At 45.6% G+C, this 23,152-nt stretch overlaps 1 protein-coding gene across 6 annotated transcripts in view; it reads left to right on the top strand.

Annotated features, from left to right (window-relative positions):
• The window catches only part of NUMA1 (nuclear mitotic apparatus protein 1), a 74,542-nt gene that overhangs the window by 27,178 nt on the left and 24,212 nt on the right, over positions 1-23,152 (top strand). For 2 of the 6 annotated variants that reach the window (XM_082340287.1, XM_082340282.1), the window contains exons 1-3: positions 11,116-11,301; positions 16,650-16,723; positions 21,597-21,682. In XM_082340287.1, coding sequence (XP_082196413.1) covers positions 16,682-16,723; positions 21,597-21,682 — 128 coding nt within the window. In that variant the 5' untranslated portion in view covers positions 11,116-11,301; positions 16,650-16,681. Of the gene's footprint in view, positions 1-10,329; positions 10,463-10,546; positions 10,810-11,115; positions 11,302-16,649; positions 16,724-21,596; positions 21,683-23,152 lie in introns of those variants that run through there. The other 4 variants (XM_082340286.1, XM_082340283.1, XM_082340285.1 and 1 more) reach the window with 3 other exon arrangements.

Here is a 23,152-nt window from a genome sequence, read left to right as displayed (position 1 = left end):
GAGTGTGAGAAGGAAACAGTAAACATGTTAACTTTAGTAGCAAGAATGCTGTTCTAAGGAAACTAATATATTAAAGGAAATGTTATGATAGACAAGTTGACTTTTATCCCATTTGATGGCAATATATGTGTATACAAGTCATAATCCACAAGGAGCGTTTAAGGGCAAAAATGTAGCTTCCTAGTATATAAAAGCTAATGAGCATTTGGAAAAAATACAGTATTTGTACCCTGAAATTGAATAAAACCTTAGTAACAGGGCTGTGTGTGTGTGAGTCTGGTGGTATCTGCTCAAGAAGGGCCCTATGCTGGCTCCAGAGGAACGTTGCTTGTCTAGGTGGTTATATACTGCAGAGCTGGTTGGAAGACAGGTCACAACTGGAAAAGCCAAAGAAAAGCTTCCATTAACTCCAACTTATGTCAGGGTTTTTGTTCTTGCAAATCTTCAGCTTCCATCTAATAATGTTAGTCTGTGTCTTCTAAATAAGCAGAAACCTTTTTTTCTTGGTTGAGCTTCTTCTTTTCAGTGTGCACGACGCTGAGCTGGATCTCCCCTATCAGCCCATCAACATCAGGTGGGTTCTTCACCTGGCAGGTGTATGTCCCATTGTCATCAAACTGTAGCTTTCAGAGGAGGATGGAGACATCATACCGCTCAGGGTTCCCATCCCAGACCACCCAGTCCTTGAAACGCCCACTCATGGGTCTGAAGGGATCCACATGGTAGTGGAAAACAAACTGCTTAGACCCCCCATCTTGAGACGGAAATTCCAGGTCACTGTTAGAGCATCACCCACAGGGGCAAAGCTGGAGAAAGTGCATTTTAACTGAACATCTGTCCCATTGACAAGCCTCCAGCACATGGGGGGTGTAAATTTCCACAGCTGCTATTGACCAAAGAGAAACTGGAGAACACTTATACCACAGAAGTCCACCCACTGGAGCAAAGGCTCCGAGCCCCACGCCAGGCCTCCCAACCTGGGGGTCCGGCAACGGGAGGAGGAATTCCCAGAGAATCAGACCTCGAAGGCTAGCGGGATTTGACTGCAGGACTTCAACAGGACCTGCTAGTATTGGAGGGTCCCCTGCAGAGGCGGGGGGTGGCTGTGGCTCACCATGAGGACAAGGACACTGGCAGCAGAAGTTCTGGGAAGCACTCCCCAGCGTGAGCCCTCCCAGAGTCCGCCACCAGCCCCACCAAAAAGCCGGGTAGGCTCCAGTGCTGGGTTGCCTCAGACCAAAAAACTGAAAGTATTATTCTTATTCCCATTTTACAGATGGGGAACCTGGGAGCACAGGGAATCTAAATAACTAGTCCAAGCTTGCACAGCTAGTAAGCTCTAGAGCCAGGATTTTAATGAGGCTGTCTAACTCCAGACCCCATGCTCTTAGCCATTATGCTGTATTGCCTTCCTCCTATTTCTCACCATTCTAGCCTGTACTTCATACAGACTGGAACATAGATCTGATCTATGTTACTCCCCTTTACTTCTTCCCTTTAGAAACCTTTGTTCTTTCCCATCGCCTACAGGATAAAATCTGAATTCCTTAGCGTGATGTAAGTACCTCACAATTTAGTACTACTTAGCCTCATCATCTGCTACACCTTCCTAAAACTGCATGCCATTTGCCATTGCTCAAATGTAATAAGCTCTGTCTTTGCACATGCTGTTCTCCCTGCTAGAATGCTTTTTTTTTTTTTTAATTTATTTATTTATGTATTTAATTTATTTATGGCTGTGTTGGGTCTTCGTTTCTGCGCGAGGGCCTTCTCCAGTTGCGGCAAGTGGGGGCCACTCTTCATCACAGCGCGCGGGCCTCTCACTATCGCGGCCTCTCTTGTTGCGGAGCACAGGCTCCAGACGCGCAGGCTCAGCAATTGTGGCTCACGGGCCTAGTTGCTCCGCGGCATGTGGGATCTTCCCAGACCAGGGCTCGAACCCGTGTCCCCTGCATTGGCAGGCAGACTCTCAACCACTGCGCCACCAGGGAAGCCCGCTTTTTTTTTTTTTAACTTCTCTTGGTGAAACCCTACTCATCCTACTCATACTTTAAGTACTCCGCTTAAATGTTACTTCCTTGGTAAAGCTTTCCTCATCATCCCTCCTGAGTTAATCAGTCCCTCACAGCTCCTGTAAAACAGTAACTCCTCCTGTGTTCCTCTTCTGAAGTCTTTCACCAAAGCAAGAATCCTAGAGGTTTTTTCTGCTCCCCACCTTTCCCACACTCCCATATCCTAAGAGCTTGGAGTCTACCTCCGCAATGCCTTTTAAATATACCTTTCTTTTTAGTTCCTACTGCCCTTTACAGCAGTTTTATATCTGCCACTACGATTGCCGCCTAACTCTGTGTTCTGCCTCTGGACTCAATGTCGTGCCAGATTCATCTTTTCCCAAAGCACATACAAGTATGCCATTCTCCTGCTCAGAACCCTTCAGCGCCTCGCAGTGCTCTTCAGTAAGTCACTCCTGGTCTCCACTAGACTTTCCAATGTTCTCTCACCTTCCTTTCAACACTACCCAAGGCCAGGTTCTTTGGGCTCATATTTAGGTGAGTTATAGGTATGTTTGTTTCTACACAGGATCTTGAGCCTGTCTAATTCATCTTTGAGTCCCCAGCACAGTATTTATAGGTGTTTGTTTCATGTTTATAGTTGAATGTCCCTGATTAAATTTCATTAACTACAAGTAAAGAGTAACATATCTTATGCATTTTGGAGACTTTGTATTGCAAATAGTTTTTTTAAAAAAGGGTTTAGTCCTAAAGGGAGGAAGTTTTTAGGAAAACTGCTTGTGAGGAATTTTGTACTTCTCAGTGATGCCAGAGACATGGGATGTTATTTTGTCGACTGCAGTTCAAGTTACTTAGTATCTTTAGGGATGGAGAAGATGATTCCTGCCTTGCGCATTTCTGGAGCTATAGCAGAAACAGTTTGAACAAGGATTTCCTAAGTGCTTTGTATGAATAAAAGGCTATGCCCTTTCAGTGACTGTGAAGCAGCGAAGGTCCTGGCTGGGAGAAGGACGCTGGATCTCATTGTCCTCCCAGCCTTTCGACCCTCCCCCAAAGCCCCTCAATAAAATGGCTTGATCCAAAAAAAAAAAAAAAAGGCTATGCTGATGAGAAAGGTCCAGGATGTAGCTGAGTTAGGCTGGAGAGAGCCATGGATTTAGACTTGAGTTCTGGTTCTGCAGCCTTGGTGGTTGACCTTGAGGCAGGTATTGTCTTCTTTTTGAGACTTAGGTTCCTAGTTATAAAATTGTAATAAACATGCTTGCCTTTTAGTGTTCTAAATTTAGGGGGGACTAATTGAGATGTGAGACATAGCCTTCTTTAAATCCTTGAATTCTGTGAAAATGTTAGGGTTTTTTAATTTTTAAAATTTTTTATTTTTTATCATGACCATGTTAGACATTAGTCCCATTTATTTTACTTATTGGTAACATATTGACAAGTTTGGTTCTTGAGTCAATCTGGCATCCTATTCAGAAATCCAACCCCTATTAATATTTGTATTTGTTCATTTCTATCAGTGGTGAAAGTCATCCTGGTGTGGTAGAAGGAGAAATGGATTTGAACCAGAAAAACAGAGGTTTCAGTGCTATGTAGGAGGTGGAGATACGGAAGATAGAGAGAGGAAGAGGAAGACAGAGAAAGAGAGAGTGGGAGAGAGGGAGAGAAGGGAAAAGAGAGAGATGTCCTCTGAGTTTTGTGGCTACTTAAAGCCTATTTGAAACAAACCAGATCCTGGGCAGGGTCCCTGTTCTCCAAGCTTATGTTCTGAAATCACAAGTTGTCTCAAATTGGCAGGCCTTGCTTAGGCATACAAATAAGTTGTAAAATTTCTGTCTCGGGCTTCCCTGGTGGCGCAGTGGTTAAGAATCCTCCTGCCAATGCAGGGGACACACGGGTTCGAGCCTTGGTCCAGGAAGATCCCACCGTGGAGCAACTAAGCCTGTGCGCCACAACTACTGAGCCTGCCCTCTAGAGCCCACGAGCCGCAAAACTACTGAGCCCGCATGCCACAACTACTGAAGCCCGCGTGCCTAGAGCCCGTGCTCCACAACAAGAGAAGCCACTGCAATGAGAAGCCCGCGCACAGCAATGAAGACCCAACACAGCCAAAAAAATAAATTAATTAAAAAAAATATTTCTGTCTCAGGCAGAAGATAGGAAATCTTCAGCAAAGTTGTCATGTGTATTCCCGCATGGATGTAAGGGGGGACTAGAAGACCATAAAGGTCTCTTTCATCCTTGAGATTCTGTGATTTGTTAACCAGGTATAGAAAGCTGCTTTTCTTTAGGCTGTTTAGATAAATGTAATTATAAATTGCACTTTCACTGTGGCTTTTATTTTATTTTTTAAAATTATTTTTTATTTTATTTGTTTTTAAATTTATTTTTGGCTGCGTTGGGTCTTCGTTGCTGTGCGTGGGCTTTCTCTAGTTGCTGCGAGCGGGGGCTACTCTTCGTTGTGGTGCGTGGCCTTCTCATTGCGGTGGCTTCTCTTGTTGCGGAACACAGGCTCCAGTAGTTGTGGCACACAGGCTCAGTAGTTGTGGCTCACGGGCTTAGTTGCTCCATGGCATGTGGGATCTTCCCGGACCAAGGCTCGAACCCGTGTCCCCTGCATTGGCAGGCAGATTCCTAACCACTGCGCCACCAGGGAAGTCCTGTCTGTGACTTTTATTTATGAAACTTTTAAATGCCAAGTATAGCTCCAGTCACTTTTCATTGTACCCCATGCAAAGTTGGTACTTCCAGTTTCCAAGGACCTCCTCCTCTCATCAGGATTAATGAAACACCCACATGTGCCTCGCTTTGGGCGTGGAACCCAGTGGGATGACAAAGTGCCTGTTTCTAGTGGACTTGCAATTTTTTGGGGAAGGAGGCCCTAACTGGTGAGGTTTTGACCACGTTCTGAGGAAATTCATTTTATTGCAAGATTTTTTTTTAATTAATTAATTTATTTATTTTTGGCTACGTTGGGTCTTCGTTGCCGTGCGCAGGCTTTCTCTAGTTGCGGTGAGCAGAGGCTACTCTTTGTTGTAGTGCGCGGGCTTCTCATTGCGGTGGCTTCTCTTGTTGCGGAGCACGGGCTCTAGGCGCGCGGACTTCCGTAGTTGTGGCACACGGGCTTCAGTAGTTGTGGCTCGTAGGCTCTAGGGCGCGGGCTCAGTCGTTGTGGCGCACGGGCTTAGTTGCTCCGTGGCATGTTGGATCTTCCTGGACCAGGGCTTGAACCCGTGTCCCCTGAATTGGCAGGAGGATTCTTAACCACTGCGCCACCAGGGAAGCCCTATTGCAAGATTTTTGTTGTTGAGAATGGTGTCCTGGAGAAAGAATCATGGGAAATTTTTGGAAATACTTTAGATATGATCTGACCCTCACCTTCTTTTACTGAGACCCAAGGTAGGGCAAGTGCCTTGCTTAAAGCCACAAATACAGTCTGTGGCTGATACAGAATTTACCTCTGGGGCTTCCAACAGCAAACCTAGTGTGTTTTCCATCATTAGCAAGGCTGTCTCCAGGAGTTGCAAATCTTTACATTAAAACTGTTCCTTTAGTTTCTTTTACCTTTCTTATCATCAGTTCTGTGTTTGTGAGCAAACACTGTGCTAGATATGTTGCTTTTAGGGACAGAGCGATTTGCTCCTCTGTGACGATGAAAAAGGGTGAACAGGTTCTTAGGCGTTTTGTAGAAAGACGTTCTTGAGGGAGAACTGAGTAGAGCCTCTTGGATGTCGTAATGAATCGTCTCTGTGTTTTGATTTACGCTCTGCTTTTCTCCCCAGAAAGATCAAGCTTACCAACACTGCCTCGTTACTTTGCCATTACCCTCTGGAGAGGGAGAATGAGGCCTGGTAAATAAGCTCCAGGTCAGGGTTCTGAAATATTAGTCCTTCCTTCCAGCCAATGGCATTTCCTGCAGCCTTCTTTCTCCATGGCTTCTCACCCTTGAGATATGTCAACATCTCTTCTAGTAGAAGACTCTCCTTCTGTGCTTGCTGCTTCAGAGGAGTTTTTGTCCTTTAATGTTTGTAAAGCTATTGCATCTTCAGAAAAAAACCTTTAGTGGTTACTTTTTTTTTTTTTTTTTAATTATTTTATTTATTTATTTATTTTTGGCTGTGTTGGGTCTTCGTTTCTGTGCTAGGGCTTTCTCTAGTTGCGGCGAGCAGGGGCCACTCTTCATCGCGGTGCGCGGGCCTCTCACTGTCGCGGCCTCTCTTGTTGCGGAGCACAGGCTCCAGATGCGCACGCTCAGTAGTTGTGGCTCACGGGCCTAGTTGCTCCGCGGCATGTGGGATCTTCCCAGGCCAGGGCTCGAACCCGTGTCCCCTGCATTGGCAGGCGGACCCTCAACCACTGCGCCACCAGGGAAGCCCCTAGTGGTTACTTTTGAAATTGGAACTGTTGAATGTTTTTGATTAAACAGTTGATTTTTATTAGGAGGTAGAGGTACAAGGCTTCTTTGAGCCACTGAGAATGTGCTACCTTTTTTTTACTTATTCAATGATTGCTTATTCAAGAGCAATAGACAATAGTGCAGAGACCAGATAGATAACTCACTACTTATGTGACTAAGTCACTTAATTCCTGAGCCTCAGATTTCCTCATCTTTAGAAATAAAACCCACCTTATAGATTGTCCTGAGAATTAGATGAAATGACCATGTACGTGTAAGAGGATGGGACCTGGGCTCAAGGTGGGCTCAAATTTTGCCTCTAACACTTACTCTTTGTGACCTTAGGCAAGTTATGTAATCTTTCTAACTCCCAGTTTCCTTTTCGGTAAAATAGTGATAATCATAGTATTTTGGGTTATTATGTCACTGGGTTATTATGAGGATTGAACGAAATAAAGCTCGGAAGCGTTTAGTATAGTGTCTGGCACATACCAAGTGCTCATTAAATGTTAGCTATTAATTACAACAGTAACAGCAACAATAATGATAGTCTTTATGTATTTATTATGCTAGGACCTCAAGTGGCAGAAGAGGGACTAGAAGGCATTGCATAGGGTAATGGATCCCTAAGAATTTTTTCCTGTCAGCTTTCCTCGTGGGAGGGCCTGTAGGGACTGAGAGAGAGGCTCTCATTGGCCCTTAGCCTACAGCTTCCTATGGTGAAAGCTTCCCTTCCAGGCTGGTAGGCTGAGGTAGGAGGTTCAGAGGGACTTCAGAAGATAGTGAGAAGACCAGTCAGACAGGGTGGAGGGTTTGGGTAAGGGCAGTAAATGACTCTGGAAGGTAAGACCGGGGTCAGGTCATAGAGGGCCTTGAATGCCAGGCAAATTATTTGTATTAAGAACCACCCATTCCAGAGCTGTCTCAGGGGAATCTCTCCCTTCCCATCTTCTGTTTAAACTTATAAAAATTGTAATACACTTAAAAAAATTATAACATTTACATTTTAAGTAAGAATAATAAAACACCCATACACCATATACCACCCAGCTCAGGAGATGTAATATTACCAGGCCCTTTGAAACACCCTGTGCATTCTGCACCCATCACCAACCCCCTCCAACCTCTGTCTGAAGCCTATTCCAAATTTTGTGTTATGTGTCATTTTCTTTCCCTTCTTCCTTTTTCTTTCACTCTCTCTTTCTTTTAAAAATGGTTTTACCACTCTTATCCCTTTTAGTCTTTTGGACAGTGAGCAGGGGCTGTGGAATCCAGCAGGAGCCATGTGGCCTGCCTATTGCCTGGCTAGGCTGGGAGGAGGGGTGGGGAAGTTCCGAAGGCTGGCTGCCATGGGAGGGGAGGGGAGGGGAGGGGTGGCTCTGTGGTGGGGGAGGGAGAGGCTGGGGAAACTGCCCCCCGCCGGCTCCTTGGGCTGTCCTGAGGAGCAGGCCCAGAAGCTTGGCAACTCTGGTGGACAGGTTCCAGAGGAGAGTTCAGAGCCTCTGAGGCTGCACAGCTGGAAGCTGTTGCCTTGAGTTTAGAGCCAAGGGAGGGTGGGGGGAGAATCTCTTGTATTCTTTTGAGACACAGTATCAATTCTTTCATGTGCTAGGGAGCAGCAGGGCTGACACAGTGCCAGATGTGGCCAGGGTGATTTTAGCAGGCCTGCCTCCTATTTTCACCGCATACCTTTTTTGGAGTGTTGACCGTGCCTGTCATTAAATTATGTTTGCCACTTTGCTTTTCTATAAAAGCTTTGTTTTTTGCTTTGCCTTTACTTTCCTGGTGCACCTTTGAATACCAGTAGCGATTGCTAACCACAGACTGCAAGTGATACCATAGGAATAGGATACAGGGCCTGCCTGGGAGAAGAAGCAGGGGCATGGGAGGTCTCTGCAGCAATGGACCTTGGTCTGACCCCCTCCACAGTATCTCCACCACTCACCACGGTCGTTCTCTGGTGGCCAGAAGGCTGAGTTTGGAAACCTTCCATCCAGATGTAGTTCAATGGAACAGATTCAAGGAGCCCTAGTGTGCTAGGTACTATGGGGGATCATAGAGAGATGGAACTGGTTATGCCCTTGAGGAATTTACATTCTAGATGTGAAAACAAGACTTCCCTGCATATACAGTTAAATCAGTACAAGTGACAAATGCAGAATATAGACACATTTTTCTGATCACCAATGTAATACATGGTTATTAAAATTAAATTCAAACATAAAAAGAAACATATATTGTAGAAAGTCCCCTACAATCTAACTCCTCCCCAAGATAACCACCGTTATCCGTTAATATTTGAGGTGCTGACGTTTAAGCTGCCCTTAAAGTAAAATCCATAGAGGCAAACTGATGGAAGAAAACAAGCATCCTGAGGATCTAATCTCTTTCAGGGTGGAGCACCCCACTAGCTTCCCTGACAAATGGTGAGCCAACTTCTGCTTGGACACCTTGGTGACAAGGGGCCAAAATGCCTAAGTAGGAATTAACCTTTGTTAAGTACCACCCTGTGCCTTATATGCTAGCCAGTGTGTTGGGCATCTTATAGATGTTATTTAATCCTCATCACAATATTATAAGTATCTTTATCCTTGTTTTACAAATAGGAATACTGAGACTCAGAGGTTACTTGCCAGGGTGACAGAGCAGCAAGTGGTATCAGAGTCCTGCCATTCATGAGCTGTGTGACCTTGGGCAAATTATTTGATCTCTGTGGCTCAGTTTCTTCACTGTAAAGATGAGTGATAATAGTATCTACTTTACGAAGGGAATTTTTCAGATTTATGAGTTAACACACATTAGGCCAGCAGAACAGTGCTTGGCACATAGTATGTACTCAGTAAGCATTAGCTGCTATTTATTGCACCTTGTTTTCTCTCTTGTTCTAACATGATCCCTAGCATTTTTACACTTATTTTAATTCTATATATGGCCTCTCCGTCCTCCCTGCCATCCCTCACACTTTCTTTTTTATAATTCCTTCCTCTGCTTCCAGTCATTCCCTTCTCTTCATCCTGTCTCCACCGTGTCTCTCATTCCCCTTCTTTGCACTTTCTCTTACCTTACCCCCCCCATGTCCTCATCACCTGTCTCCTGCCTGTTGTGGCAGCCTTGTGACCCACCTCCCTGCTGCTAGTCTCATTCATTTATATACCAGAATAATTTCTCATAGCACACTTCTCATCACACCACATCTCTATGCTAAAAACAAACAACAAAATAAACGTCCAGATTTTAATTCGATTTCTTGAAGTTTAAGATTCTCCAACTCTTACCCCAATTCCCCCTTCAAGTCTGTTCCTCCACTACTTTCACACCTTCTTTCTGCTTTCCCTTCTTCCTTACTTCTCTCTCCATTTCCATCTGGGCAAGTTCTACCTATGTGTTTTAAGATCCAGATTAAAATATCACTTAGTTTTTAGTCCTTCCCTATTCTCAACTGGTTAGAATTTTTGTATCTTTTTGTGAGAGTTAGCACATGCTGTCTTGAAATACAATTTCAAGTCACATTTCTTAGAATTATAATCCACCTTAGCATAGATGCTGGGTTTAATTCACCTTTGTATGCTCTCTAAAATGTCCTCCAGCAGTACCTTTTGTACAGTAGGTGCTTAATAAATGTTTGTGGTGTAAGTGGAAGATGAGAGGCTTCCTGATGACTGGTGGGCTTCTCTCGCGGTCTTGGTCGGGGTCACTGTTTAATGGGTGTAAACGCGGTGGTTTTGTTTTCTAAGAGTCAGACATCTTTTCTTTTCGGCCATGCCGGCGCTGGTTCCCAGTGCCTGTGTGTGTTAAGGGGCTTCAGCCAGTGCCTGCCGTACTAGGTCCCGTGCCTTGGCCCCTCAGCCCCTCCCCACAAATGCTCAGCGGAACAGGGGATTAGGTTCTGGCAGCACAGCTGGGATTTTGGCGGCCATTCCGCAGTCGACAATAGCACGCAGTCACGACAGCGCAGGCCTGCGCTCCAGGGCCGCAGTCTGCCCGGGCTCCTTGTTTGGGTGGCCGAGGGGGAGGAGCGGGCGCAGCGCAGCAGCCTGGCCAAGCCACGCAGAAGGTACGGGCTGGAGAAATTCCCTCGGGGAACGGGCTCGGGGGCGGCCATGTCCCAGGGCAGGCGGCGCCCGCGTAAGGAGGCCGTTGCTTTGTGTGCGAGGGGCCTGTGTGCTTAGAGACGCAGCGCTCCCTGGAGCCGGCAGGAAGCTGCCCCCGTTTAAAAGGGCTTGCGTCTTGCTCTCCAAAGCCTCTGTTACCGCGTCTTCCTCCCGGCCCTGCTCGCCACCAGGCAGGGCTGATCTAATCATCAGGGCAGCCCGTGGCCTACCCTTCCGCTGCTGGCCAGAGATGGACAGGCTGTCACTGCTGTCTTAAGAGCGCAAAGGGGGAGTGTCCGGGGGATATCAGGTTTGTCAGGCAGGCCGCTGTGAGGTGTGTTTTGTGTGTTTACGCCACAATTTGCTTTGGCTCTCGCCACTGTTTCAGTTCAGTACTTTTGTCTGCCGGCTCCTCCCCCACCCGCACCCCACCCCCCATGAGCCCTAGTCTCTTGTTTGCGGGCGAAGCCTTAGCAGCCCCACCTCTCCAGTGCTCCAGGGCCCCCTCCTCCTTGCCCCCGACTGCCGCCCCTCCCCCCCTCGCTGAGAGTTCCCTGCTTCGCCTGCGCTCCCGGATCGCGGAAGCTTACTGCGCCTTTAAAGAAAGCAGACTCCTGGTTGTGACGCACTTCTGGCTGTCAGCCAGGAAGATCGCTCCTGCCAGGCTGAGAAGAAAACCAACAACTTTTCTTTTGTGTGTGGGGTTACTTTCCACTAGACCCCCCCCTTCCTCCTCTCCTTTCAAGATTTAAGTGCTAATGGCGGATTAGAACCTGTAGATACGTGTGGCTTTGGGAGTCTGGTAAGGCCACCCCCCCACCCCCACCCCCACCCCCACCCCCACGCTGAGACTTTCTCTCCCTCACTGTTTCTCTGGGTTTTTGTTCAAACATGGAGGAGGGGGTGCGGTGGACTCCCCTCTTCACCTCCCTTTCCTGCGCCATCCTTGAAGGGGAGGGAGAGGAGAGGGAGAGCAAGTAAACAGTCTGAAACAGGCGCTGGGAGCAGAGCTTGCCAACATCCGGGAGTTGGCGCCTTTCAGAGCAAAGGGTTGCTTTCTTCAACCCTCGCGTAGATGTCAGCGTGTTTTTGTTCGGAGGGGGGAAAGCGTGTGCGCCTGCACGTTGAGCTGTAGACAGCTCGGGGGAGCGTCTCCATTCCCGAGAGAGGCCTGGGTGTGTACGCAGTGGTGGGGAGTGGAAAAGGTTCATTTCGTCAGCCGGTAGGGACGGGGGCGGGGGGGTGTGAATATAGCAGTGGGGCAGGTGCTGATGAACTGCTGGAGTGAACTTGGGTGTGCGTGTGTAGTCTGTGGCTCTAGGCCCCAGATCTGGTTCATGATTGCAGCCCTTGTGCCCACGGCCTTCTGATCTGGACCCTCCAGAGCATGGGGGGAAGGGCGATAACAGTAAGCCACTTGGAAGAAACCAGGGAAACCTTGCTTTCCCTTGCAATTCTTCTCGTGTTCCTCACCAGGACTCTGGGCCAAATTCTAGGCTACACAGAGGGGATGGTCTGTGGGAAGAGGGGGAGGCCTGAGTCCACAGTGAGCCCCTGAGAGGGCTCAGGGAATACATCCAGCAAGCTGGTTTGCCCTGACCTCAGGGGTGCAGAAAACCTCTTTGGACTTGCACAAGACATCCTGCTCAGAACTCCCCAGGTCCCCAGGGGTTGAAAAGGATTGTGTTTTTCCTTCCTTGGCTTCTCTTGGAGCTGCTGGTCCTTGGGCCCTACCTCCTCGGAGCCAGGGGATGTACCAGCAAGATATTTCCTGTCCTGTTACTTATGACAAGTTAGCCAGTGATGACATGGCTTGCCCTTTGTTGGGCTGCTCTGGGGTAACCTACCAGATGAGGTCTGAGTGCTTGCTTGACTGTGCCTCCTCACCTGTCAGAGGAGAACGCCCTCAAGGTTAGGGTGTTCACTCTTTGGATGGGGCGGTCTCTCAGATGGTGGTGGTATCCCTTTTAGAAAGGTATACAGAGCTTGGAATGCTTATGGCTACAGGCAGGCAGGCTGTTTGGGTAAGCAGTGGTAAATCTTGCTATTGAACGTGGGCACAGAATTGGGAAAGCCATTTCCCTTATGAGTTGTGAGCCTGTGAGCCTTTGGAACCCACCGTAGAGAGGGGGTGGGTCTTAGGGCAGGAACCTTTGAGGCGAGAGTTTGTGTGGGCTTTGGGTCCTGAAATTCTGGGAATGGGAGCTAGCACCTGAAAGAATGAGGGAGGTAAGGGCCCGTGGGCTGAGTGATCAGTATAGTTCTACAGCTCTCTGAGACCAAAGATTACTTTGGTGTTATCTTGGGGTAGGGCTGGTGTTTAGGAGGTCAGTAAGTGGCTAAGAGGTGGTCTCAAAAGGAGCTGGCACCCAAGTTGAGGGGCGGGGAGTAAGGAGAGCAGTGCTGCCACAACTCAGACCTCTGGCCTATCACTTGGTCAACCCTTAAAACTGAAGCTTTTCCAGAACAGACCCCAGAGCTCAGCAACCTGACCCTCCAGTCCTGGTCCTTGCATCTGAGCAGGTGGTTTGCATTAGCTTCATCCCTGGTACGAAACCAGGACTAGGTTTTAACTCTTTAAGACCCAGAGAGGGTACAGGCCAGGTGCCAGCGTATCTCTTGAGTATCAAGTTCCTTGTCCTGATGTATCTTCTCTGGAAACATAGAGGGATTACTGTAAATGTGGGAATTGATCCTGATGTGAGGGAGTTATATTATGTCAGATTTGAAAATGTAAAGAGGATGCAAGGCCTTTAGTTTATAAGGCAGCTGCTTCTGTGTCTTGGTTCCTTCTTGAGCCCAGAGAAAAGAGAGGGTGCCTTCTCTTATGGGGGCACTTCTTTTCAAAGAAAGAGGTAGGTAGGAACTCTGAACGTGTCCACAGAGGGCCTGCATTTTGAGATTTTGTTTGTTGATCAGGGGTGGTGGGGATGAGGAGTTGCCTGTTTCAGTTGGGGGTGAATCTTAGTAGACCCTTGTGTGAAATGGTTCCAGGCTACAGTTGCGGGGATCTGTTTTTCAGTCACCATCACCCAGTCTTCTGGGTGGGGCCTGCCTCAGATTTCAGGGGGAGGGTGTGGAGGATGGTGCTCTGGCTGGGCGCCCTAGGTTCCAAGCCAAGGCCTGCTTAAAGTTGTAGTCCCAGTGCCGAGGACTAGCTGTGCCACTGGCTTCAGTCATTCATTACCTGGAGAAGAGTGAAGGGCTGGGCTGCCCTAAAAGCCCTAAAAGTGTCCTGTCTCTGAGAAAGTGCCCCTCTATGGGATTTGAGCTGATAAGGTCTTGCCTCATGTTGAGTATTGGATTCTGCTTGTTCCTGTGCCTGTGGAGCACAGAAGAAGGCATTTGGCCTTGACACCAGTTTTAGACAGGCTCCCCTGGGAGGACATAAGGGTTGTATGTTTTGCCTCTGAGATAAAGGGAAGAGGTTGGTCAGGTCATTTTTAGCAACACAGCTGTGGAATCTCTCAGAGGGGGCAAGATCTACCTCCGGTTGCAAATAAAATTTGACTGAAGTTTTGGGCCTCACCGAAAGGATAGCGAGTCTAGAGGCAGCAGTGGGGATGACAGGGAGGTGATCTGGGCCTCATTTCCCTTGTTCCTGAGTTGCTCAGACCTTTTTTCTCCCCCCCCCCCCGCCCCTAAAGAAGCCCCAGTAGAGCATCTGGACATTTCTGCCCTCACTCCAAGGGCCAAGCATGGTCCTTCTAACTTTAGGTTGGCCAACCACCAGAAAAGCCTTTTTGCAGTGCAGTAGTTGAGACTTATCTGCCTTCATCCTACCTAGGGAGCAAGGCAGTCAGTGCCCACAGATAGGCCATGCTGGATGAAAATCATCCAAAACTGAGGAAAACATAGGCCCCTTAGCTTCTCTGCCGTCCTGAGAGCTCCCTTAATCACTTCACTTGCTTTTGCCAAAACCTAGGTGAATTGGCTCATTTCCAAGACTGTGATGTTTGTATGACAGGTGGAATCACGTTGGGTTTTGCAGGGTCAGGAAGCAATTAATTATAATTAGCATTTAGTTATATTAAGCATTTAATTATTTTCTTCTATTATTTCATGCTTCTCGTATGTTTTTTAAAATTATTTTATTTTTGACTGCGTTGGGTCTTCGTTGCTGCCCACGGGCTTTCTCTAGCTGCGGTGAGCAGGGGCTACTCTTCCTTGCGGTGTGTGGGCTTCTCATTGCAGTGGCTTCCCTTGTTGTGGAGCACGGGCTCTAGGCACATGCGCAGGCTTCAGTAGTTGTTGCTCGCAGGCTGTAGAGTGCAGGCTCAGTAGTTGTGGTGCACGGGCTTAGTTGCTCAGTGGCATGTGGGATCTTCCTAGACCAGGGCTCGAACCTGTGTCCCCTGCATTGGCAGGCGGATTCTTAACCACTGCGCCACCAGGGAAGTCGCTTCTTTTTTTTTTTAAATAAATTTATTTTATTTTATTTTTGGCTGCGTTGGGTCTTCGTTGCGGTACGCAGGCTTTTCTCTTGTTGTGGCGAGCGGGGGCTACTCTTCGTTGTGGTGTGCAGGCTTCTCATTGTGGTGGCTTCTCTTGTTGGGAGCATGGGCTCTAGGCATGCAGGCTTCAGTAGTTGTGGCACATGGGCTCAGTAGTTGTGGCTCATGGGCTCTAGAGCGCAGGCTCAGTAGTTGTGGCGCATGGTCTTAGTTGTTCTGCGGCATGTGGGATCTTCCCGGACCAGGGCTTGAACCCGTGCCTCCTGCATTGGCAGGTGGATTCTTAAGCACTGCACCACCAGGGAAGCCCTGGGAAGTCCACTTCTTGTATGTTTAACTTTACTCCTCACCATGCTGTAAGCCCCTCAAAGCAGGGACCATGTCATTGTCTCCCATTTCCCACGAAGCTTCCAGCACAGGATGAACATATGTAAGGACTAAGAAAATAACCTTTTTGGTTGGTTGATAAAGCAGAGTACACTTGCATATGAAGGCCTCAAGAGATGATGGGTAGTGGATTATTAGATTTATGTATCTCTTTCCCCTATTAGACAGTGAGCACTTTATGGACAAGAATGGTGTCTTTCTTATCCCCAGCACTTTGTATTCAGAAAGTACTTAGCAAATGTTGGTTCCACAGAACCCACATCTTGGAGATGCTGATATGTGGGGAGAGTTATAGGTGATGCAGCTCTTACCACTCTTGTTCCTTCTTCTACTGGAGTAGTGACAAACTTAGCACACCTGTGGCAGTAGGAGGCAGGTGGTGGGGCTGATTACTCCCAGGAAGATTTGTGGGAATTATGGGGGCCTGCTAAGAGGTGTTGGGGAATATTTAGTCACCATGTCCGTGGTCTCTTGAGCAGGTTAGCAGGCAGATGGCTGATTCCCACTGGGAAGGGAAATTGGCGTAAGAATACCAGGACCAGTACCTAATCTTTCATTAAATGTCCCATGGGATCTCGCCAGAATTGGATTTGGCTTCATCCAGTCTCCATTTGAAATACGTCTTTGACATTTTTGTGGGAGATATAAAAATCCAGAATTTGAAGTGGTTTCCCCCAAGGACTTGGTTATTGTTTATTAGGTAGACTTTGGGGACCTGCAGAAAGAGCCAGAAATCAACCTTTTTGCTTAAGAACAGTGATCATTTATTGAATACCTACTGTGTGCCAGGTACTGTGCTGTTTGCTTTATCTTGAAGCATCACAGTAACCCAGAGAGGTTTTTGCAGGTCCCATTTTGCAGATGAGGAAACTGAGAATAAAAGAAGTTATGCTACTTGTACAAGGTCACAAGACCATGGTCACATGGAATCAACATTCACACCTAGGTGTGTCTGAAAAACCATGTTTGTTCCATGTTTTAAGGGCACCACATCCCAAAGAGTAGGGTTGAAGTCCAGCTTTGAATGTTGTATTTTCTAAGGGACAGAGAGATTGTGTGTAGAGCTTGTGGACATTGAATTAAATGCAGGGTTCTTTATTGTCAGCTGTGACACAGTAAGTTTTATAGTAATTTTGATGTGTACTCTGAGCTTTCTAAAAACTCCCATGGTTCCTTGGTAGATTAAGTGCCAAGTGAAGAGTGACTTATTTAAGTGTTCAGAGCCGGTAAGTGAAACCATTTCCCCCCTCTTCCTTCATCGTGGATATCTGATATAATTAACTGTACTGCCTCTTCTGTTGGGTTCCAGGTGCATCGGGGTGACCGTCTGGTTTCAGCAAGATGACGCTCCATGCCACCCGGGCAGCTGCACTCCTCTCTTGGGTGAGTGGTCTTCCTCTCCTTTGTATGCCAAACTTTTCCAGGAGGCTTGGGAGAGGTGAGAAAGGAGTTTTCTAGGAGTCAGGGCTATGTAGAGTCTTCTCCTCTCCAGACAAAGGAAATACAGTTTTCCTTTGCCTTTCCCCTTAGTTTTTAACTTTTATTATTTTCAGTGATGTTGCTGCTGACATGTGATCCACAACTTGTGTAGCTTAGAAAAGGCTTCTCTGAGGTATATTATTCCTTTTTGGTCATGGGAAGGGTGGCTGCAGAGCAGCATGGAAACCCATTTTTTGTGCATTTCCTTGTGCATGTTTCTGAAAAAGCGTTGACACTGAATTTCAGTGGCGTGTAGGGACTTTGGTCTCGAAAGGCCTTTAATCTCAGGGCAAGGTTCTCCTGGCTCTCTTTACCATGTTTCTGTGCGCTTCCATTGTCCTCTTGGTGCCTTCTTGATTACTTCACCAAAATTCTTCTGCTAGGTCTTTTCATATACTTCTGCCCAAGACAATGGCAAATGAAAAAATAATGGGAACTACAGAGAAACAGAAGAGGCCACGGAGTGTAACGATGACACGCATGGGCCTTAGAGTCAGACAGCCCAGCTTAGAATCATTGCTCTAGCCTGTGTGACCCAAGACAAGCTACTTAGTCTCTCAGCACCTCATTTTTAAAATGGAAAGAAAAAAAATTTTTTTTAATATATTCTAAAAATAAAATAATAATCATTATTGTGAGGATAATAAGATAATGTCTGTAAAAAGCACTTAAATATTAAAATATTGCCTGGGGGACTTCCCAGGCAGTGCAGTGGTTAAGACTCTGCACTTCCACTGCCGGCAGCACGGGTTTGATCCCTGGTTGGGGAACTAAGATTCCGCATGCTGCACAGAGCAGCCAAAAAATAAATAAATAAATACATAAATAAAATATTGCCTGGGTATGCTATTTGGTAAAGGGTATTTTAGTAGTCACCCTGACTATTGACCAATCAGGGCCAATTAAAGAGCCAACTTCAAGAAAGAATTATAGAACCTTTAAAGGAAATGAATTTTTAATTTCCAAGGAGGGTGGGGGTTTAATAAAACAGGGTCTTTAATCACTGTCAAATCTGTAGTCAGGAAGTATGTATTTAGCGTACAAAATGTGCATCCTTAGTCTTCAGTTTCTGAAATAGATGCAAACTTTAGTTGTACAGTTTAAAATGGTTGTTTTATATTTATATTTTATATTTACATTTCAGTGTTTTATGTCTGTATTAGAAACATTATCTCTTCCTCCTCTTCCCCAGGAGAAGGCTGGTTGGATTGTGTCTCTGTGTCTAGTTCAGTAGATTAACTGAATATTAGGGGATCCTTTAGTCACGTTGTTTTAAGTTTATCAGTTTATTTATTTTGGTCCTAGGCTTGTTTTTATAGTGACTGCTACCTTTACAGAGAAAAACAGACACAAGACTAGTTTTATTTAACAGCAGATACTTGTATACTTTTCTCAAAAATCACAATGAACATGCATTAATATATTAAAATATAGTTAGATATAATTTTTCAGTTTAAACAAAAGTTAGTCAGCTAAAGTGGATTTTATGACACTGTAGCAACATGGAATAATGCTTGGTAGCGAGAAGAGTGGCATAGAACACACGCATATGACAATCACAACTGTGATTTTTTAAAAAAACGACTTAGGAAAAAAGACTAGAAAGAAATGTATCAAAATGCCGCAAGTGCATGTATTAAAATACTAGTGAGTGGAGTTTTCTGTTTTCCAAATTTTCAGTAATTTATTTTCTAATGTAAAAATAAATTTATATTTTATTTAACTTAAAGTATGGCTTGAAGTTATTCTGTACCCAGCAATTATAATGAGTATATTGTTACAGGGAATATAGGGAACTTTAAGATTCAACAACCTTTGGGACTTCCCTGGTGGCGAAGTGGTTAAGAATCCGCCTGCCAATGCAGGGAACATGGGTTTGAGCCCTGGTCCGGGAAGATCCCACATGCCGCAGAGCAACTAAGCCCGTGCGCCACGACTCCTGAGCTTGCACTCTAGAGCCCGCGAGCCACAGCTATTGAGCGCTCTTGCCCTAGAGCCCATGCTCCGCAACAAGAGAAGCCACTGCAATGAATGGTCCACGCACCGCAACGAAGAGTAGCCCCCGCTCTCCGCAACTAGAGAAAGCCCGCGTGCAGCAACGAAGACCCAACACAGCCAAAATCAAATAAATAAATTTATTTAAAAAAAAAAAAAGATTCAGCAACCTTAAATGACCCGGAAAGCCTTACAGGCAGTTCTTCAGTGATCTTGGTCCTCACTCAACGTTTTATACCCTGACTAGAGATAAAGGAGCTTCTTCACTTCTTCAACTTTTAAATGATTTATCATTTGAGAGCAAAATAATGCACAGGAAGAAAATACATTTTTATATCCATGAAAGAAACTATCGCTGGATTATTACTTAATTGGTATGAGATGAATCCAGATTCCTTAAGTGACTTTAAATCAGCTAACTGGTACGATTTTTTTCAATCTTGTTAGCGAACGAGCATTCACAGCCCTTGAATGTTTTACCTAGATTGCAGATATTAAAAGAAGATGGTTTTTGGATGCTTAAGTCGTGCAGTCTCTTCATTTTCAGCAGGTAGAAAGGGACCTTGGCCTGGAATATTCAGTCTTCCTAGAAAATTCACACTGGCCTTTTCTAATTAGATTAAGAACCCCCCCCCAAAGGTGGTATAAATTATTATCTTTAAGAGTCCAGTGAGAGGTCGTATTTTATATTCTGCACTTAAAATTTTTTTTTACTTTCAACCTATTTTTAAAAAAAATTTTTAGTAAATTTATTTATTTTTGCCTGTGTTGGGTCTTCGTTGCTGCGCGCAGGCTTTCTCTGGTTGGCAGCGAGCAGGGGCTACTCTTCGTTGTGGTGCGCGGGCTTCTCATTGCGGTGGCTTCTCTTGTTGCGGAGCACGGGCTCTAGGTGCACGGGCTTAGTAGTTATGGCTTGCGAGGTCTAGAGTGCAGGCTCAGTAGTTGTGGCTCCCAGGCTTAGTTGCTCTGCGGCATGTGGGATCTTCCCGGACCAGGGCTCGAACCCATGTCCCCTGCATTGGCAGGTGGATTCTTAACCACTGCGCCACCAGGGAAGTCCCTCAACCTATTTTAATTTAGATTTATCTAGAAGTTTTTCTAATATAAAATTATTAAATGGAAATAAGTACTATCATTTCTGTAGCTGAATCACTGATTTTTTTTTTTTTTAATCCTCATGATCCTCCAGTGCAGTCAGCTAATGTAACTGCTAAGAAGTAGAAGTGTTGCTGGATTTACTTCATAACCATAATAGTGCTTTGCATTTAGTACTTTTATTTCATAATGTGTTCTTGCATTCACAATCCCATTTGAACACACACTGGTCCTTTAAGGTAGATAAGTTTGACAAGTGAGAAAACAGTCACAGAAAGAAACAAAGTTGATATCAAAGGTTCCTGGCAAGTTAGTGGAGGAGCTGGACTCAAAAATCCTTGTCTGGGAACCCCCAGCCCAGTGCCTGTTGAAGAGCACATTTAAGTGGGAGGGACACATTAGGGGTAAGCGATTAACAGATACAAAACTACTACACATAAATAGATAAGCAACAAGGGTATATGGTATAGCACAGGGAATTATACCCATTATCTTGTAATAACCTATAATGAAGGATAATCTGCAAAAATACTGAATCACTATGAAACTAACAGGATATTGTAAATCAGCTATACTTCAATTAAAAAAAATAAAGAGCACATTTATAAATAGAATCTACTCGTTTGTGCATAACCACTATGCTGAAGTTTTTAAAAATAACTTGTAAAGCAGGGTAAGTCTCCCTTCTCCCTCAGTCTTGCATATGTGATTGATTGACTTAGCAGACCCTTCCTTCCTAATAAGGTACTACAAAGGTGAACTTCAGCCCGGGCTTCTGAACTTGGTACCTGCGGAATTCATGAGGTTTTCCTGTAGAAATCAACCATATATGCTTGTTGAATAACCTGTGTACCTGATTCATTTGCATGTGACTGCTGGTGAACTTTCTAGTGGGAAAGACTGATTTAGATGAATGTCTGCCTGAAGGCAAGGAAAGGGAGAGGCCATTGGGTCAGAATTGACAAGTTTTTCTTTGGGGTTCCTAGCTTTTCTTTCCCTTCCTCCCTCCTTATCATTATCTTGTTCCCTCATCATTTCTCCCTGCCTCAGCTGAAGTTTCATGTCTAGAAAGAATTTTAAAATGCATCAATCACAAGATTTTATATCTGTGTGGGAGTATATAAAATATACGTAGTATATAATTTAATTTTGAGTAGACGCAAAATTCAAATTTCAAGAGCTATAAAATTCAAGATATACAAAGGGCTGTAATGTAAAAATTTGAGCTACAAAGGTTTATAATGTAACCATTCAAGAGATACAAAGGGCTATAGTATAAAAAGCCTTTTTCCTACCTCAACTCCCAGCCATCAAGTTCCTCTCTCCAGAGGCAGTGGTGGTACGATTTTCTTCTAGAGACTATCAGTACTCTTGTAGAACCATTTTATGCCTAATTATATTTAAAGTACACTCCAAGTGCTGGAACATTCTGGGAGAATTTAAGCTCTTATTTAGTGGAAACCAAAGGAAGGACTCTGATGGCGGCATTCAGGTGGCTGTTAGTGGATGAGTTGGAAGTTAAAAGTCCTAGAATCACCTGTTCTCTCATTCCTTTAGTTACAACTATAGACAGTTGGAACAAACAGAATTGTTAACACCTGGGGAAGGGAGTGGACCGCCCCCCCCCACCCACCGGGGCTTCTTGCACTTATGACGGCTTCACCAGGCTCTTCCCTTTGCCTCGCAGGTGAACAGTCTACACGTGGCTGACCCCGTGGAGGCCGTGCTGCAGCTCCAGGACTGCAGCGTCTTCCTCAGGATCATTGACAGCATGTGAGTTTGTGCCACATCCCTCTCCAGCCTCTCACGTGAAGCTGCGTGCTGGGGTGGGGACTGCATTTGTTTCCTTTCCTTGTTGACAGCTGTGACCAGAAAGCACCGCAGGACTGGGATGTCTAAGCCAGTGTGGGCCCCAGAGGCAAGAACACATTGACCTCGTTCTCCAGTCACTGTGTGTCTTTATGAGAGAGGTTTCACTCTTGTCCCATCCTAAGGCTTCCTCACTCTTTCGCAGAAGAGCCTCCAAGTCTCCGTGTTCTCACAGTGTTCCGGGAGCCTGCTCTGGGGCTCCGTCTTCTGTCCCAATGGGAATCTTCTACAGCCCTCTTTTCATGACTCATCCTTATCTCACAAGCCCTCTTTGCAACCTGTAGGCCCAGGAAGAAGAAAGGGGAAGCTTTTAAACTTGAGGGAAGTAAGCAGCGCCTAAAAATCTCTAACTTGTTAGCACAGCACAGACATGCCCCTCTCTAATCCATTATATAGCATTCCCGGGGTTTTCACCTGCCTCATTAACTTGCTTTGTGAGGTCGATTAGCATTAGATAAGCTGCTTGTTGTCATGTAGCCAGGATTTTAGTTTAGGCCTTTTCATTTTATATCCGTGTCTTTAGCACATTTCCTTTGAACTTCACAGTTATCTGGGAAATGAGTGGAGTGGGGCCTCCTCATATCTTACCTTTCTGGAACCCAGCAAAGACGGGTCAAGCTGTAACCTGCATTTATCTTTTTAAAGCTCATATGGTTCACCCTTTTTCCTGTATCCTCAACTTTTAGCAATTATGAAGGGCAAAACTGACAAACTCCTTACTTCTTTGTGCTATGGGCAAAAGTAGAGGCCAGCCATGATATAAGGAACTGGGGGGACAATGGAGAGGACTGACCCTCCCTGTTTAAAGGGAAGCACAATAGACGGGGGGTCCCTCAGACCAAGATCTGAAGTGTTGAGGGTGTTGTGTTCCACACACAGCAGGTAGGAACTGGTGTCAGGGATTCAGCATCTCTGTGAAACTGGTTCATAGGCAGCAGCTCATTGACAGGGAAAGAAGGTAGAACTGAGCTCGTCAAAGGCAGGATCTGGGTCTAATTCATCTTTGGGTCCTCCATACCTAGCTTAGGACAGTGCAGTGATTAGGTTTTAATTAATGTTTGTTGGTGAAAATGAGTGAATGAAAATGTAGTTGATATTCTCTATCAGCAAAGTCTAGTGGAGCTGAGTGCCCCCATGACAGATGGGTTTGCTAGAGTGGTTTTTTTTTTAATCTTTTGAGATTTATATTGATAATGGGGTGTCCAATATGATTTCTTAGAAGTCCCTGTGGCTCTAACCAGCCCACCTACCTTAGTGAAAGAAGTCACTGTATTCTTATTTTGGTACAGACACTACCATTTTCTTTTCTTTTCTTTCTTTTTTTTTTCCTGCCGCACTGCGCAGCTTAAGGGTTCTTAGTTCCCTGACCAAGGA

The sequence above is a fragment of the Balaenoptera borealis genome (assembly GCF_965194805.1).
Source record: "Balaenoptera borealis genome assembly, chromosome: 11".
Taxonomy (NCBI): Eukaryota; Metazoa; Chordata; class Mammalia; order Artiodactyla; family Balaenopteridae; genus Balaenoptera; species Balaenoptera borealis.
This window is presented reverse-complemented; position numbering and strand designations above follow the sequence as displayed.